We start from the raw sequence: 18,260 nt of genomic DNA, 5'->3' as shown, positions 1-18,260 counted from the left end.
GAAAAGAACAATGAAAGTCACAAAAGAAATTAGCAATCCTATTCCTGTTTCGTGCATTTAATTACTCATAAACAAAACTCAACTCCACCTGAATTGTTAATTTAACCTTGGTCTTATGGAATCATAAATAGGAATACATTACATTGCTCTTTCTTCTAAAATTCAAGCAAAAACAAAAAGGAATGGTTTTAGTTGTTTAGTACCTGCTTCAGCATTCGAACATGTACATTAATTGAAAACTCATGTTATTCTGTTGCATTGTCTCTAAGGGCTCCCAACCCCACAACCTCCACACCCACTTTTCGCATCACTTTGCCATTTAAAACAGTAAAACAAACATTTCAGATGAACATGTTACTGTGATGAAGGTCACTGTCGGGAAGGACTTGGAGGACTCCCCTGACTGCAATGCACGAAGACTCGAGGAGACAAACTCCTGACTACGACAGATGGCGACAAACACTGATCAGTAATCACAGAATCACAGTGCCATAACAAGTAACAAAATCATAAATCAGTAGCATTACAAAAGACCCAAGAAATCAAAAATCACAAATTCAACCTCAAAACCCTGAAACAGAGTAACAGACTCAACAGAAATCAGTAAATCACAGTTTCACTAACCTTCCACTGATAGCAGGAAGACGAAGAGACGATGGCGACACCACGGCGCACCACCTAGAGGCCTCAACCATCGATTTCACCTAGGAATGGACGACGTGCCGAGCTAGAAGGGGGAGACGCCGCGGAGGAGGAGAAGGAGGAGGCCGTGGAGACGACCGGCAACCAGCGACCCGCGGAGGCGCTGAGGACCTGGGGACGGCGGTGCAATGAACGGATAGGGTTTTCCTTTGCTTCAGATAGGCCAGGGCTTGCACGAATGATTGGGGGAAGGAAGGGGGGTTGTTCGCGAATGGTTCTGGGTTTATTTTTCTTTTTTTTTTTCACAAATAAACAAAACGGCGTCGTTTTCTATGAACCAGCCGGTTACCGGTCTGGTCCAACTGACCGATTCTTGGCCGGTTCAATGGTTTTCAAGCGGTTCTTTTCCCAGCGGTTATAAGCATTGGACCGGACCGTTGTTACTGCTGGTTCCCGGTTCAACCAGTTTGACCGGCTGGTTTGGTCCGGTTTTTAGAACCTTGGATTTACCTGATTATTTTTTGTTCCAAGTCCCACCAAAAATAACTCTATTGAGTTTTGTCCTCATTTTAATCTTTGAACATTGTCCATTATAAAAAAAATAAATTAATTATTTTAAATAAATAATGTAAATAATACTTGACATTGTTATTAACTTAAAAAAAATTGAGATATACCTCTTTGAGTCTTTGTTGTGCATTCAATGGTTAATATTTTGCTGTTCACTTCAGATCTTCAATGGTTTTTCTTCATATGTCTTGTTTTGGTATGAAAAGAAAATTAGAATGAGAAGAGTAGAAGACCAAAAGTCTGCACAAATGGGAGCCACTAAAAGAGAGAGAAAAGTGGCGCTGATGCCTCAGATGGTTTTAAAAAAAATGTTTGAAAGATGTACCAGTGCTACTTTAATTAATAATATGGGCTACTATCTATTGAGCTAGTATAATAGAACCATTTTTATTAATTATTAGAATGGGCTACTTGTTAACAAGAGTAACAATAATCCAAATATCTAATACATAGTACAGTTTTTAATTACTTTAATTTATAAAATTCTGTAACTTATATTTTTTTAAATATTATATATAAAAAATATTTAATATTATTAATTATTACTATTTACTAATTCTTTTGAAAAATTTTGGGGGGGACCATGGCAACCTTAGGCCCCCCAGTCCATCCGCCATTGGAGATGACAATCCATTTCTATATGTTTAGAACGTTCATACAGAACAGAATTAGTTATCATATGAATTGCTGAAATATTGTGACAAAAAAGCATGGTTGTGTCGATGTAGATGTGAAAACACCTTAGCAATCTAAGCAACTACACATTTCACAAGATGCATTCGTGATAGTCCAGTATTCAGTTTCTATGGAACTTCTAGAGACTATTGTTTGTTTGTTTCTTTTCCATGACACGAACAAATCACCAAGGAAAGCACAATATTCAATTGTTGATCTCCTTGTATTGAGGCAACTATCCCAATCAGCATCAGCATAAATAGACAAGTTGAACATGTTTGTTGCTGGGAATAAAATGCCTTGTGTAGGAGCTGTTTTAAGGTATTGAAGAATTTTGTGAACTGCATTAAGATGAGGGACATGAGGATCAAACATGAACTGAGCTAGTTTGGTGACAGCAAAAGTGATATTTGGTTTGGAGATTGTAAGGTACATCAATCTGCCATGAGTCTGCGATAGGGAGATGGATCTGCTAAGGTTTCCCCTTCATGTGCACATAATTTTAAATTTGTATCCAAGGGAGAGGAAGCAGGCTTGCAACCCAAAAAATTTGTGTCTTCTATAAGTAAAAGTGTGTATTTACAACAACAACAACAACAACAACAAAGCCTTATTCTACTAGGTGGAGTCGGCTACATGAATCAAACGATGCCATTGTGCTCTGTCATGTATCATGTCTATAAGAGACCGTTTACATGTAGATCTAGTTTGACCACCTCATGGATGGTCTTCTTAGGTCTTCCTCTGCCTTTCACCCTTTGTCCATCTTCCATCTCATCCACCCTCCTGACTGGGTATTCTGTTGGTCTTCTTCTCACATGTTCAAACCACCTGAGACGCGATTCAACCATATTTTCCACAATGGGTGCTACTCCAGCTCTCTCCCTTATAACTTCATTCCTTATTTTATCCAATCGCGTATGACCACTCATCCATCTCAACATCTTCATCTCTGCCACACTCAGCTTATGTTTGTGCTCCCCTTTGGCCGCCCAACATTCCGTACCATAAAGCATAGCCGGTCTTATAGCAGTGCGATAGAATTTACCTTTAAGTTTTAAAGGCACTTTTTAGTCGCATATAAAACCAGATGCACTTCGCCATTTTGACCAACCTGCTTGGATCCTATGATTTACATCCTGTTCAATCTCTCCATTATCCTGTATGATACACCCAAGATACTTAAAACTTTTAACTTTTCGTAGGATATTTTCTCCAATCTTCACCTCTATATTAGGGTTTTCCCTTCTCAGACTGAACTTACATTCCATATATTCCGTCTTGCTACGGCTTATGCGCAGACCATACACTTCTAGAGCTTCTCTTCATAAGTCCAACTTCTTATTTGTCTTCCCTTGACTCTCCCATAAGGACGATATCATCGGCAAAAAGCATGCACCATGGCACAGGCTCTTGGATGTGCTCTGTGAGTACTTCCAAGACTAATGTGAAAAGGTATAGACTTAAGGATGACCCTAGGTGTAATCCTATACCAATAGAAAATTCCTCTGTCACACCACCTTGAGTCTTTACACTAGTTGTGGCCCCATCATACATGTCTTTAATTGCACGAATATATGCGATCCTTACTCTCCTCTTTTCTAAAACCTTCCATAAGACCTCCCTTGGCACCCTATCGTACGCTTTTTCCAAATCAATAAACACCATATGTAGATCCCTTTTATTACTACGATACCTCTCCATCATCCTTCTTAACAGGTATATCACTTCGGTAGTAGATCTGCCTAGCATAAATCTAAATTGGTTCTCTGTTTCTTGTGTCTCTTTTCTCAACCTCCGTTCTATCACCATTTCCCATAACTTCATGGTATGACTAATGAGCTTGATTCCTCTATAGTTTCCGCAACTTTATATATCCCCTTATTCTTGTAGATAGGTACCAAGGTACTTTTTCTCTACTCATCAGGCATCTTCTTTGACCTTAAAATCTCATTAAAAAACTTGGTTAACCAGTTGATGCTTTTTCCTCCAAGGCCCTTCCAAACCTCAATCGGGATATTATCAGGTCCTGCTGCCTGCCATTTTTCATCTGCTTTAGAGCCTCTTTTACCTCGAAGTCTCGAATCCTTCGATAGTAGTCAAAGTTTTGATATTCTTTCATTGTGCATAACCGACCAAGGCTCGGAAGAGTCTTTTGTCCTTCATTAAATAATTCGTAGAAGTAGCTCTTCCACCTTTCGTTAATCTTCTCCTCTTGAGCCAGCACCTCTCCATCCTTATCCCTTATGCACTTAACCTGATCCAAATCTCTCATTATTCTTTCACGGCTCTTTGCGATTCTATATATATATTTTTCTCCTTCTTTCGTGCCCAAAGACAGGTAGAAACCCTCATATGCTCTTGTTCTTGCTTCACTTACAGCCACTTTTGTCGCTTTCTTAGCCGCTTTATATTTTTTTCAATTATCTGCATTGTAGCATAAAGACCACTCTTTAAAGCACTCCCTTTTTATCTTTATCTTTTCTTGTACAGTCACATTCCACCACCAGGACTCCTTGTCTCTTGGTCCTATTCCCTTAGATTCACCAAAGCTTTCTTTTGCTATTCTTCTAATAACTTCTACCATCTCCCTCCACATCTTTTCTGCGCTTCCATTTCCATCCCACTTTGCCTCTTCTCCTACCCATCTTAGGAAGCTTCTTTGCTCCTCACCTTTCATCTGACACCACCTTGTCCTTGGGTTCTTTGTATGATGTCTTTTCCTCAACTTTTGCTCAACACGAAAATCCATGACGAGCACCCTATGTTGTGTTGTCAAACTCTCTCCCGGGATAATTTTACAATTAATGCAAAATTTCGGTCGACTCTCCTCAACAAGAAGAAGTCGATTTGAGAGCTTGTCATGCCACTCTTATAGGTTATAAGATGTCCGTCTCTCTTTTTAAAACATGTATTTGCGATGAGAAGGTCAAAGGTTGAGGAAAAGTCCAAAATAGTTTTACCCTCGGTATTGATCACCCCGAAACCATGGCCTCCGTGAATACTTCCATACCTAGTCACTTCTCTTCCAACATGGCCATTTAAAACTCCTCCTAAGAAAATCTTATCTCCCGAAGGTATGTCTTGGACCAAACTCTCTAGATCTTCCCAAAACCTTATCTTGTGTTGTTCGTCCGAATCTACTTACGGTGCATAGGCGCTAATCACATGAAAAGCACCTCCCTCCACTACAAGTTTGATAGAGATGATCTGATCTCCCAACCTCTTGACATCCACTACGTCCTTCTTCCACTACTTATCCACAATAATACCAACCCCATTCATATTCTTCACCTTTTTCTGTATAGCAAAGTTTGAAACCAAAAGTATCCAACTCCCTAGCCTTCGCACCAACCCATTTTGTTTCTTGTAGGCACATAATGTTAATTTTCCTCCTTGTCATGGTGTCCACCACCTCCATGGAATTTTTTGTTAGAGTGCCTATGTTCCATGTCCCAAATTTCAACCTTCTGTCTCTCTAAGCTTTACCTTTTACTTTGTGAACTAGCTTATTTACCCTCGTCCGTTCACGAAAACGCGGGAATCCTTGCTCATTTAACACTACATCCGGGCACCGATGCAGCGGCTCTTGCTCATTTGACACCGTACTCGAGCCATACAGCGCGTTGCTTCCGGGCAACGACCTAACTTTAACGCAATAATGTCTTTGATTCATGTCATGGGGATTTGACTATATTTTTATATTGGTTGTCGAAGACCTAACACAACCCTCCTCCTTTATCCAGACTTGGGACCGGCTATGTACCGCAAGTGTAACATAGGCGGAGTTAAAAGTGTGTATTTACGTTGAAACAAAAAATTCTCTTACTGAATTTTTCCAACACCAAACCAAGGAAGAACTTCAAGTCACTAAGCACCCTGAGCTTGAAGACTGCCTTTAATTTTGCTTCAACTCTCTTGATGGTGTCATTGTCTGGTCCAACTATAATGATGTCATCTACATAGACCAAGAGAAAAGTAGTTGTTGGACCTTCACCAAACGAAAACAATAAGTAATCACTTTTATTTTGTGTGAACCCATGCTGGAGTAATTTTGCACATAATTTATTGAACCACTGACATGAAGCTAGCCTCAAACCATAAAGTAATTTGGTTAATTTGCACACCAAACTATGATTTCTTGGTGGATGTCCAAACGGGACGTTCATGTAAACTTTTTCGAATAATTTTCCATTTAGAAACACGTTGTTTATGTTTAGTTGGACAAGATTCTAACTCTTTGCAGCTGCTATGCTCAAGAGAACCCTGACTGTAGAGATCTTTTCCATAGGGATGAAGGTGTCTTTGAAATCGATCCCTGCTTGTTGTGTGTAGTTTTTGGCAACCAAAAGGGCTTTATACCTATCGAGAGAGCCATCAGCCTTTAGTTTTGTCTTACGGCTTGATAATAGAAATGTGGTTTAGGAATTTTTGTCACATTGACAATGATGGTCTGGTAAGTATTGTTAAGTCTGTGGTTGCTTAGGTGGTTGGAAATTGGATATGGAGTGTTGGTGTAGTAGACATAGTCTTAAAGATAGTGTGGGGTCTGATGGGTTCTGGTAGATCTTCTAATAGAGTGTTGGGGCTCAAGACCAGGTATGGTTTGATTTAGGTGTGGTGGTGGTAAGGGTTGGATAGCTATATTTTCTAGAATGCTTGGAATTTGTTGCATGTTAGGGGTGGGTTCAGGGCCTGAAGCAGGTCTTGGTAGCACTATTTTATTGAATAAATCAGAATCGAGGTCAGACTTGGGTCTGTTAGTGAATGGAAGAATGGATTCATGGAAAACAACTTTTTTAGATATGAAAAATTGTTTTAGTTTAAATTGTACCATTTGTATCCCTTGTGGTTAACAAATGAACACAGATGAATCAGCTCTAGCATTAAACTTTGGTCTTCCGTTCGAAATAGTAGTTACATAGGCCAAGCAATCAAAGACTCTCAACCTTTCATATGCTGGTTGTTTGTTGAACAAGGTCTCGAATGGTGACTTGAAATTGAACAGTTTTAATGGTATCCTATTGATCAAAAACACTGTTGTGGTGACACACTCTCCCCACAACCAAATAAGGACTTTTGATTGGAAATAGAGTGTTCATGCTACATTGAGGATGTGTTGGTGCTTCTTTTCTAATTCTGCATTATGTTGAGGCCTGTATGGACAAGAGAACTGGTGGAGGACTCTCTTTTCTTGCAAGAAATGAATAATAGCCAACTCTTTTGTATTGTCTGATCTGATGCACTTGTTCTTGATATTAAATTGTCTCTCAATTAGTGTATAGAACTATGTGAGATAACCTGTAGGTTCACTTTTGTATGCAAAAAATAAATATAGTAAACCTAGTGTAGTCATCAACGATCCTCAAAAAACATTTGTAACCATTATATGTTGGCACATGATAAGATCTCCAAACATCACAATAAATTAAATCAAATGCATTTGGATACATGTTGCTATTGACTCAAAAGGAATCTTTTTAAATTTTGCCAAAGGGCAAATTGAACAAACAAAACTGGAAGGGGGGTTTATTGGGTAGCAATAAGCTTTGTAAGATCTTATTTGATGCATGGCCTAATCTAAAATGTCAAAGGTCAAATTGACAGAAATTGACTTTAACAATGTCATTAATTGGAGCTGAAACTGGTGTAGTGGTCTTAGGAGGTGGTTCAAGCTTCAGGATGTAAAGTTCATTGTTTAAGTCACCCTTCTCAATCTTCCTCAATGAAATGGAGCCCTAAATATTAAAGAAATTGTAGTTAAATGTGATTGCGATTTGTATTTTTCTTAGAAAAGAAGAAATTGACAATAAATTAACAGAAAATTCAGATACATAGAGAACATTTTTTAATGTGATTTCAGGGCTGATAATCACTGTATCTATATAGTTTGCATAGAAACCAAAATTATTTGGGAGGATTGCGAATTTATGACAAGAGAAAAAAAAGAAAGAAGAAAGAAGAATATGTTCTAAAAAGAAATGGAGGTTGCGAAAGTTTTGAAAATGTCTTCTGATATCATGTTAGAAGATGAAATTGCTTGAAAAGAATGAGAAAGAGAGAGACCGAAGAGTTAAGAAAAAGGAATGAATTGATTGATCTGATTTAGATTCTAGTTGTATGTATATACAAGTACAAAAAAAGTAAAATTTGGAGGAAAAAATTAACTAACAGTAACTGAATTCTAATTAAATACAATTGCTCTAATTATCTTCAGTAAATAATCTAGTTATGCTAATAAAATAATAGTGACATTAACCTTCAAAGGGAAAAAAAAATCAGTACTATATTATCTATTTTTTTGGTTTTTTTCTTGTTTTTTGAGCAATATATTAGATGTTATTAAAATACTATAAAATAACTATTCAATTTCTGATATTTGAATTTGAGATCATTTAGTTAAAAAATCAAAATATTTAATTAATTTTATTTTTATTGTATTATACACATTGAATGGAGATAATGATGAATTAATAAACATATTATATTATCTATTACTTTATAATTTTCTAGTATTATAACAAATTTACAACAAAGTTTATAACTCTATAATGTATAATAACTATTTTATATTAACATGTTATTTTGAGTTATGTTACACTACTTAAAGTGGGTATGGAAGTAGGTTAGGCAATTTGGTAATACATAATAATGTTGGGTTTGAGGTTATGCTTTTTTTTACAAAAAATTCTAAATTTATTAATAAATTAAAATCAAACTACAAATTAACTTAATTGATCTGTTAAGTCTATCTAAACTTATTAATATATAAATAAATATAAATTTTCTTTTTCATAATTATAAAAATTATTAAATTTTTTAATTATGTTATACTTTATTCTAAATATTTTTTTGCATATTTTAATTCCTTTAAAAATTTAGATATTATTTGTAAATATTGCATATAAGTAGTTTTATTGTAATAAAAAAGACTTTTTAAGAAATATCAAACTTTATAACAAGTTTTAAACCAAACCAAATTTAATAATACACTAAGTTTAGGCTTTAGTACTTGAAAATTTGTTTATAATTAATTATATATTAAGTTTAGACTAATTAACTACATTACATATCAATCTTATTAAAAATAAAACTTGGCCTATATTTTCACCCCTAATATTTAATAGCCAAATTGATAATACCGCAAAGTCACAAACAATCATTATAGCGATGATAAATTCATACGTACCGATACGTTTAAAATATGGACAAATAACAATAAGACATGTAGAATTTATTTTTCACGTCAGCATTTAATTTTTTTTTTTTAAATATATAGTATATCACCACTTTTACTAAAATACTCTTTTAATTAAATAAAAATAAAAAATATTTATTTATTTAATTTTATAAAAAAACTTAAATATCCTTCCTTTATTTGATTAAACAAAAATATCCTTTTAAATTAATCAAATTTAAGAATTCAATTAACCTTAATTTTATAATTTCAAATAATTAAAACAACAAAACAAAAATATATTAAAAAAAACAAAAAATCAAAATTGTTCTTCATCTGAGTTAAACATATTAAAAAAAGAGAGAGAAGTTCTACAGAGAGGATAACTTGAATGAGACCGAAATCACTACCACTCGTCCACGCACCGAACATGGAAGCCATGGGAGCAATTTGGAAGATGTTTCAACCACTCCCCTTCTTCAAACTCTCCAAGACAGATGGCACAGCCTGTGTTAATCTCCTTGTGTTCTCCTCCTTCATTTACCTTGAACTGGTGCATTGGAAGAGAGCCAACAGCAGAATATCATAATTAAATACTAATTAGTATTGTGTTTGTGACAGGCACAAGGGTGTTTCTGTTATTAACAATAAACAAAACTTAGCATCCAAAGACTAATTATTTTTGGTAATCAGAACACAAAAGAGGAACCTTTTTTAAACTAAAACCAAAATCTATTGCCAATAATCAAATGCAAGATATGACATTTACATTGATTGCCGTTAACTTCATTTACATAGTGAAAAAATTAGGACTCTGGGAATGAAACTCTCAAAAATAGAAATTAATTAAGCTCATTGATGCCTTTGCCTTTCCTTGAAGGAATTTGGAACCTAACACTAAGACTTGATGAACTCAATTGCCGTGCATTGTTCCATGATGACGATGATGATCCAGCAGTGCCATCAAAGTTGAGCATAAAAGCCGAACACGCCGATAGAGGATTCGAAGAACACAATAAGGATTGTGATGATGGAAGGAGCTTTGGCTGCAGCAATGAAGAATTTCCAGTGCTATATCAAGAGCAAAAGGGAAAGAGGAGAGAAGAAGATGAAGAACACTGAAATCTTTAGAGGCGTGAACGAGAGGGTTTATGAACCCAGACGAAGAACAATTTTAGTTTTTTATTTTTTTAATATGTTTAATTCAGATGAAGAACAATTTTAATTTTTTGCTTTTTTAATATGTTTTTGTTTTGTTGTTTCAATTATTTGAAACTATAAAATTAGGGTTAATTGAATTCTAAAATTTGATTAATTTAAAATGATATTTTTGTCTAATCAAATAAAGGAAGGATGTTTAAGTCTTTTTGTAAAATTAAATAAATAAATATTTTTTTATTTTTATTTAATTAAAAGGGTATTTTAGTAAAAGTGGTGATATACTATATATTTAAAAAAGAAAAAATTAAATGCTGACGTGGAAAATAAATTCCACATGTCTTATTGTTATTTGTCCATATTTTAAACGTATCGGTACGTATGAATTTATTATCGTACCGTAGCAAACACCATCATTATATTATAGGAAGAGTTTCAGATATTATTTTAATAACACTAATATTTAGTAATTTTATCCGTTAATTTTAGTTATATATAAATAATATATAATTTCATGATTAATAAGATCAATAGCTAAAACTGGTATTTTTAGAATATTATTTTAAAATTTTCCCATATTATAATGCTATATGATGCTTGACATTAGTTGACAATGCAAATAGTCAAATATTAATACTCCGTAGTAATATCTTATCAAAATTCAAAACTAGTGGTACAATTTCTTATAAAAGAAATGTCACAAGTGCACATTAATTATTCTTTTTTTTTTATCAATATAATCATCTTTATGAAAATTGCATGTCCTCTCCTTTTTCCTCGCTTTTCCAACTCCAAGGTCTTGAGGGAATCCTCAGTTTTTTAATGTAAATAAATAAATGGAGATGCTCAACAACAACTGGCACACAATTAAAAAAGAAGACTCAATGAATTGAAGAAGTGAACATAATATAATGTAGCCATTCTTATCTTTAATTTTGTCGATCCAACCACAATTTTAATTTTCTCTTGAGAAAATGAGAAGCATTATTTCAAAAGTTGTTCTTATTATTTTCGTAACTGTAACACTTGATCATCATGTTGTCGAATGCCGCACTCTTAACACTAATAACAATAATCCCTCTGATGAGTTATTATTGGTCTCTGATGGAATTCTTGATCATCATGTTCATCCTCAACATGCAAACTCTAATTACTTACACCTCAAAGACCAACAATTTGAGGCTTCTGTTGTTGAGCCTCCTCCTTTAGGGAAGTACTGCAAACAAATGTATGGATTCTTGCCATGTTCCAACAACATTTTTGGCCACTTGTTCCTGATATTGGTGTATGAGTACTTGTTGTTCCATGGTGAATCATACTTGGCTGCTGGTGGTGAACAAATCTTCAAGATTCTTGGACCTGGTGTCTTTGGTGCTAGTGCCTTTGATATCCTTGGTGCACTTCCCGAGTCCTTGATTCTTCTTGGTATGATTTTCTTCCTTTTAATTCATGTATGTTTCTTTATTTGGAACACTTAGATATCTAAATTTATGTGACTTCAGATTTTGGCATTTAATGACATAATATCAAAATTCTGGTACTAAAAAATTTTATAGTTTGATTTTTATTATCTGATGAATGTTAGAAGATCATTAGAATTTATTAATTTTAACCATCAGTTAGCTATTAATATTTAAAATTATGTGATAAAATATGTTGTTAAATTATTAGACTAAAGAAATTAAAATAAAAGAATTAAATTAATGACTAAATGATGGCCATAATAAATTCTGATGATCCTCTAACATTTCTCCTTATTACCTCCTAAAATATTTGCAAAATCGGACTATAAATAATTATATACGAAGAAGCATGTTAGATATATAATTATTGTATCTTTCAATGCAGTACTTAGCTAATCTTCATTTTTTGTGTGGATTATGTTTATATATATAAGTGACTGGGCTTTCAAGTGATAAGGAGAGTGCACAAGAGTATGCTTCAACTGGAGTTGGTTTGTTGGCTGGTTCCTCCATTTTGCTTCTCACTCTTGTGTGGGGAACCTGTGTCATCATTGGAAAGCAAAAGTTGAAGAATGACTTTGATGGAACAATTTCAACAACGGGAAAGATAAAAAATTCATTGACTGGTATCATCTTGGTTATTTTCAGAGTTCTTTTTGGTTCATAATGTTTGTTATTTTGTCTTATAACAAAAAAAAAACAAAACAAAACAATTAATTAAATAACAAATCTTTAAAAAGGTTGACTATAGGCAAAAAGTTAAAAGACAACTAATATTTTTGTAATAATAAATCCTTAAAAAGACTGACTAAAGATTAAAAGTTAAAGGATAACTAACATTTCTTTTACATAAATTGACATAAAAGAATGTTCCTGAGACATGTAAACTTTTTTTTATGGTATCATATAAAAATAAATAAATAAATAAAATTATTGTTTCATTGTTTTCATGCTGTTTTTTTATTCAAAATTCTGTATAAAAAAAAATACTAAAGATAAAAACAAGAAACATTTTTTCAAACTAAGTTTATATCCATTATTTAAATATGTTTTTATCCTAACATTTTTGTCTCTCCTGTCCCTAACTTGTTTCTCTTTGATTGATGAATTACATAGGTTATGGAATCACTATGGACGTAGAGACTAGAAAGATGGCAAGAATCATGACGTTATCAGTAATTCCACTCTTCATAATGCAGATTCCCAACTTGTTCCCCACCTCATCATCATCATCACCACACTATGTGACCTTGATAGTTTCTCTTACCATAGCTATCATCTTTCTGATCTCATACTTCATTTACCAGGTTTCTCATCCAACATTTTCTATTAGCCTTTAGAGTACCTCCTTAAAATCACTTTATCTAATTGTGAATTACCAGAATGAGTTTTACATTGTCAATCAAATAGTCCTTTAAGTTAAATATTTTTGTTGATAGTAACACAGACGAGATATTTTTTACATGATTTTAATTTTAATATATAATTATTTAATTAAATTTATGTATTTAGATGATTTTTTAAATAAAAATAAATTATTTTTACTGATGTAGCAATATACTGTTAAAGGATTTTTTATTTTAATAAATTAAATAAATATTTTATTTATTGAAATAAATAATTTAAAAAATTATTATGTAAATAAAATAAAACATTTATTTAATTTATTAAAATAAAAAATTCTACTGTTAAATGAGTATGTAAAACTCTTTTACTTATACTGTCATGAAAATTAAATACTTTTTACATTTTCCACAGATATTCAAGCCTCATATAGAGAAAACAAGATTAGAGTACATCAAACATGATGATCTAATATTAAGGATTTTGGAACGCGTCGAGAAGCAAACTCTACAAAAGATTCTGAACGAGGATGGCACTCCCAATGTAACTGCCATAAGTGGGTGAGTCAGATCTCAGGGAACATTTTCTTGAATCAATTTGATTAGCATCTATACATATCATAATAGAATTACTTCTGTAACTATCTTCTTGATTATGCAGGCTATACCATGAAATTAGTCAACAAGGGGGCAAGGATTTATCAGCATTAGAAGTAAAAGACTTACTGCTCAAGAAAAAATTAACAGACACAAACATCAAAGAAGAACAGATAGCAAACTTGATGAAGATTTTTGACAAAAATGGTGACCAAATTATAACCAAGGAAGAATTTGTGAGTGGCTTGACAGAATTCATTAACCAAATAAAACATGCTTTGGATAGACAATACCTCCCAAAAGAATCACTCAACAAAATGTATCAGGTAATGCATAATGCACAATTTGACATATTACTATTTTGTCCTCTGTTTTTCACTTTTTTGTAGAGAGTAGAGCTGTAGAGACAACACAGAAAGTCACTATTAGAATCTTTCGGATTATTGACAGTTTTAGCAACAGATTTTTTCGTCATTTACACCAAATAGCCACCGAAAAACTGAAAGTTTTTCTTAGAGAGAAGTACTAGAATGCCAGCAGTTTTGTGATTTATAGTCATCAATTAGTCATCATTAGAGTTTTTAATGATATGAGATTACATCTAGAAAAAATTATTCTAAAGACCTTTAGAAAGATTTAATTATTAAAAAGGACCTTTAATACTAAAATTATTAAGAATGACCAAATTTTTTTATAATATTTAAGAAGAAGAACCAAATCTTTTTATAAAGAGACAAATATATCTTTAATTATTTTTTAATTTATTTTTTATAATCTTTAATATATGTTGTTTGACTCTCAACGCTATATAGATATGTATGAATATTCATTTGGGATTAATTAGTTAATTAATTTAGGAAAGGAAAAATTACTCTAAAAGGCCGTTGGAGAGATTTAATTATTGAAAAAGATCTTTAATATTAAAATTATTAACAACGACCAAATCCTTTTATAATATTTAAGAAAAAAGACAAATTTTTTTATAAAAAGATAAATATATCTTTAATTAATTTTTATTTATTTTTTGTAATTTTTATATTAACAATTTTTTTTTAAATTTTAGTAATTTTTATTATTTTTTTTTTTTACTTTTATGATCTTTTGTCTTTTTTTTTCATTGGGTAAAGATCACAAAAATAAAAAAATTAATAAAAATAAATAAATAATTAATAAAAATTACTAAAATTTTAAGAGAAATAAAATTTATCAACATAAAGATTATAAAAAATTAATAAAAAAATAATTAAAGATATATTTGTCTCTTTATAAAAAGATTTGGTTTTTTTTCTTAAATATTATAAAAAAATTTAGCCCTTTTTAATAATTTTAGTATTAAAGGTCCTCTTTAATAATTAAATCTTCCTAGCGGTCCTTTAGAATAATTTTTCCTTACATTCTAAGGGTGAGATTACTCACTTTTCTTTTACTGGTTAAATGTTGGCCAAATTTTAATAAAAGTGCTGCCCTAGACTTTCTCTTTCTGAAATTTTAGCACGGATCTGTATAATCTATTATTAATATATAAGAAAATGCAAAATTGTAGATATCATATTTTTATTCATTTTCCTTTCCTTCCATTGATGTATCCTGCTAACTATGCATATCCTTATAATATTCTGAATAGACATTTATCAAGCCATGCATTGAACATGTGAGAAAGGAAAGAGAATTAAAGGAACATCTTATAACAAAAGTCTTAAAGCATGTTCAGAATGATGTGGTTGGCAGACTCATAAATGATGAAGGCACAGCTGATAAAGCTGCTATCAGAAGGTCAGTTTCTGCAATTGATGCATAAAAAATACACCAATTTTATGAGCATGACGGTTATTCTAGACGGAAGAGATTGTATACTCTGATTTGTTATATTTTCACTTCATGTGTGCAACAAAACCCAAACATCATGACTACAGAGATAGACAAAAACTGAAAAACTAAAAAAATTCCAAATTGATGCAAACTACAACAGCCTATTTGAGGAAGTTGATTGCAATGGGGATAACCATGTTTCGAGATCTGAGTTGGAAAGAATGGTGAGGAACATTCACTTTTGTCACGTGGTGAACGTGAAGGAGGCGGTTACAAAACTAGTCCAAGATCTTGATGTTAATAGAGACAATGAAATCAGTGAGGAGGAATTTGTTGATGGTTTTACAAAATGGATAAACTCCAATTCCAGCCAAACTGCTCACTCAAAATCTTCATCTCATGGAACTCATCAAGTATTTTCACTCTTCCTTTACTCAACTAACTTAAAGCTTTCATTCTGTTAAAACCATTCTAATTTCTTTGTTCTTGTTACTTAAACTCAATACAGGCAAAGTATTATTTACCATCTTAACTAATCATACGAGTCCGGAAAAGATTCTTAAACTATTTTGAGAGTTTAGTCCTGCAATTTTTAATTGGCAAAAACGTTTAACCATTCCGAAATGATTGTGGATTAGATCTGGGAAGATGTTGAGAAGGTTATGGAACAGAACCAAAGCAAAGGAATATCTGCATGGATGGAGGCAATAGGATATGTGGTGTTGGGAATTACCATGTTGTCCCTTCTTGCAGAACCTCTAATAGCAAGTGTCCAGAACTTCTCCCAAGAAGCAGGGATTTCTTCTTTTTTCATCTCATTTATTTTAGTACCTCTGGCTACAAATTTTAGAGAAGCAACCTCAGCAATCAGAGAAGCTAGCCATAAGAAGAGTAGCAACACTTCGCAAACAATATATGAGGTTAGTAGTATTCTTATACCATTTATCCGAATTTTATTTACATTTTTTTTTTTTGAAATTGAATCAGTAATGTTGGAAGATAATAACCTAAAATTATTTTATTTGATTTAATATTCTTAATTTTATACACGTAATATCCATAATCACCCACTTATTACATTTAATGTTATTCAATATTCCAGTAATTAAAGAAATATAAAATAAGATAAGCGATAATTAAAGAATGCAAGACAAAATAACTTTGAATTGCTTTGCACTCATTTTTTTTTAGTCTCTCAAATATTTTTGTTTATTAATCATTCACAATAAATGTGAACTAGTCAAAATGGTAAATACACAAAAAATTTTACCAACACATTTTAATGAAATAAAGTGTCAAACTACTTAAACCAACCAAGCATCACAATTATAACCAGATACTTATATTAGAACTTTGGGTGAATGGATGCAGATATATGGAGCAGTGTTCATGAACAACATTCTTGGATTTGTGGTGATATCTATTCTGATATATGTGAGGGACATAACTTGGGAATTCTCAGCAGATGTTCTTGTTGTGGCCATTGTTTGTGCCGTCATGGGGATTGCTGCTAGTTTCCGCCACAGTTTCCCTCTTTGGACATCAATCCCCGCATACCTCTTATACCTCGTATCATTGCTCTTTGTTTTTGTTCTCAAAGATATCTTCAACTATGTTTAGTGAATGAATTATTAGAGTCTAGGGAGTGAGACCAACTAAACTATCTGAATATGGTTTCGTGACCAAATATTAAGTGGAATGAATTGTCAAATGTATCACACAACAATGCATGTTAGATTCGTTTATCTAATCTAATCTAATATATATATTAAATTTGAGATTAAAGTAGCTTTATATTAAAAGACAATCACATAATATCATATTGTGCAGAGCTAATAAATGTGGCTAAGAATTGGAAAACAGTATTAGATCATGCAGAGAAATATGATTATAATAAATTTTAACATAAAACTTCACCAATCTTATACGGTGCGATTTAATCTGATAAAAAGAAAAGTAAATGGTATGATTGAATTCCTTGCAAAACGAGATGCTTAAATAGATTCGAATGATGACGAATAATTGGCTTCAAATGGTGATCTTTTTCGAATTCTTTATATTAATGTTATTTTATCAGAATAAATTAATGCTCCTTCTTATTAGATAGTCAGAGAAAAAGGACTACCACAAAATAATTTATGCCATTGTTACATTAGTTTAATGGTATTTGTTTCTATATATATTGCAAGCGTGTAGAAATATAGAGAGAAATCAATATGCGAAGTTCTCTTTTTTTTTTTTTGCTTTTTTTTTTCAATGACTGTTCATTGTATTTTATATACTATTTTAATTTGTATGTGAATGTTATTTTTATATTTTATTCCAAAAAATATTAGAAGACTAGTAAAATTTATTATTTTTGACTAACAATATCAGTAGAAAATAAATTATTGACATTTTGTTGGCATTGCCTGCAAAACTGTAAACTTAAATTTTTTTTCTCGATTTCATAGACATTGATTAAAAAATTGAAAAATATTACGTAAAAATAGTAAATATTTGTATTTTAGTGTAAAGTGATAAATATAAAATTTTTTATTTATTTAAAAAAGAATCCCACCAATAAAGACGATAGAAAAAAAATGTAATTTAATAGAATTTGGTAATAAATAATACGGAAAAGTCTAGAGAACAACAATTTTATTAAATTCTGACCAGCATGTAACCAACAAAAAAAAGTGAATCATTGGATGAAATCTCACACCCATCTCACACCATTAAAACCATCATTGATAACTATTTAATGGCTACAAATTACAAAATTATTGACCCCTAGTATTTCTCAAATAACACATTGTCACTTTTTTATTTAATAATTAGAGAGAA

General features: G+C 32.1%; 1 protein-coding gene across 1 annotated transcript; it reads left to right on the top strand.

Annotated features, from left to right (window-relative positions):
- Nucleotides 1–11,140: 11,140 nt before the first annotated feature.
- Nucleotides 11,141–17,152, top strand: LOC112769779 (sodium/calcium exchanger NCL1-like). Its single transcript, XM_029294898.2, has 9 exons — nucleotides 11,141–11,647; nucleotides 12,120–12,311; nucleotides 12,802–12,992; nucleotides 13,444–13,589; nucleotides 13,690–13,951; nucleotides 15,250–15,398; nucleotides 15,595–15,847; nucleotides 16,073–16,354; nucleotides 16,806–17,152. The coding sequence occupies exons 1-9, from the start codon at nucleotides 11,197–11,199 to the stop codon at nucleotides 17,052–17,054; spliced, it is 2,175 nt and encodes a 724-aa protein (XP_029150731.2). The 5' UTR covers nucleotides 11,141–11,196; the 3' UTR covers nucleotides 17,055–17,152.
- Nucleotides 17,153–18,260: the final 1,108 nt, after the last annotated feature.

This window comes from Arachis hypogaea, chromosome 18 (assembly GCF_003086295.3).
Source record: "Arachis hypogaea cultivar Tifrunner chromosome 18, arahy.Tifrunner.gnm2.J5K5, whole genome shotgun sequence".
Classification (NCBI taxonomy): Eukaryota; Viridiplantae; Streptophyta; class Magnoliopsida; order Fabales; family Fabaceae; genus Arachis; species Arachis hypogaea.
This window is presented reverse-complemented; position numbering and strand designations above follow the sequence as displayed.

Excerpts from the sequence above, each read along its gene's own strand:
- LOC112769779 (XM_029294898.2), top strand. The coding sequence starts at position 11,197 with ATGAGAAGCATTATTTCAAAAGTTGTTCTTATTATTTTCGTAACTGTA. Across the intron at positions 11,648-12,119 it reads CGAGTCCTTGATTCTTCTTG|TGACTGGGCTTTCAAGTGAT; the intron begins GTATGATTTTCT and ends TATATATATAAG. Across the intron at positions 16,355-16,805 it reads CTTCGCAAACAATATATGAG|ATATATGGAGCAGTGTTCAT; the intron begins GTTAGTAGTATT and ends GAATGGATGCAG.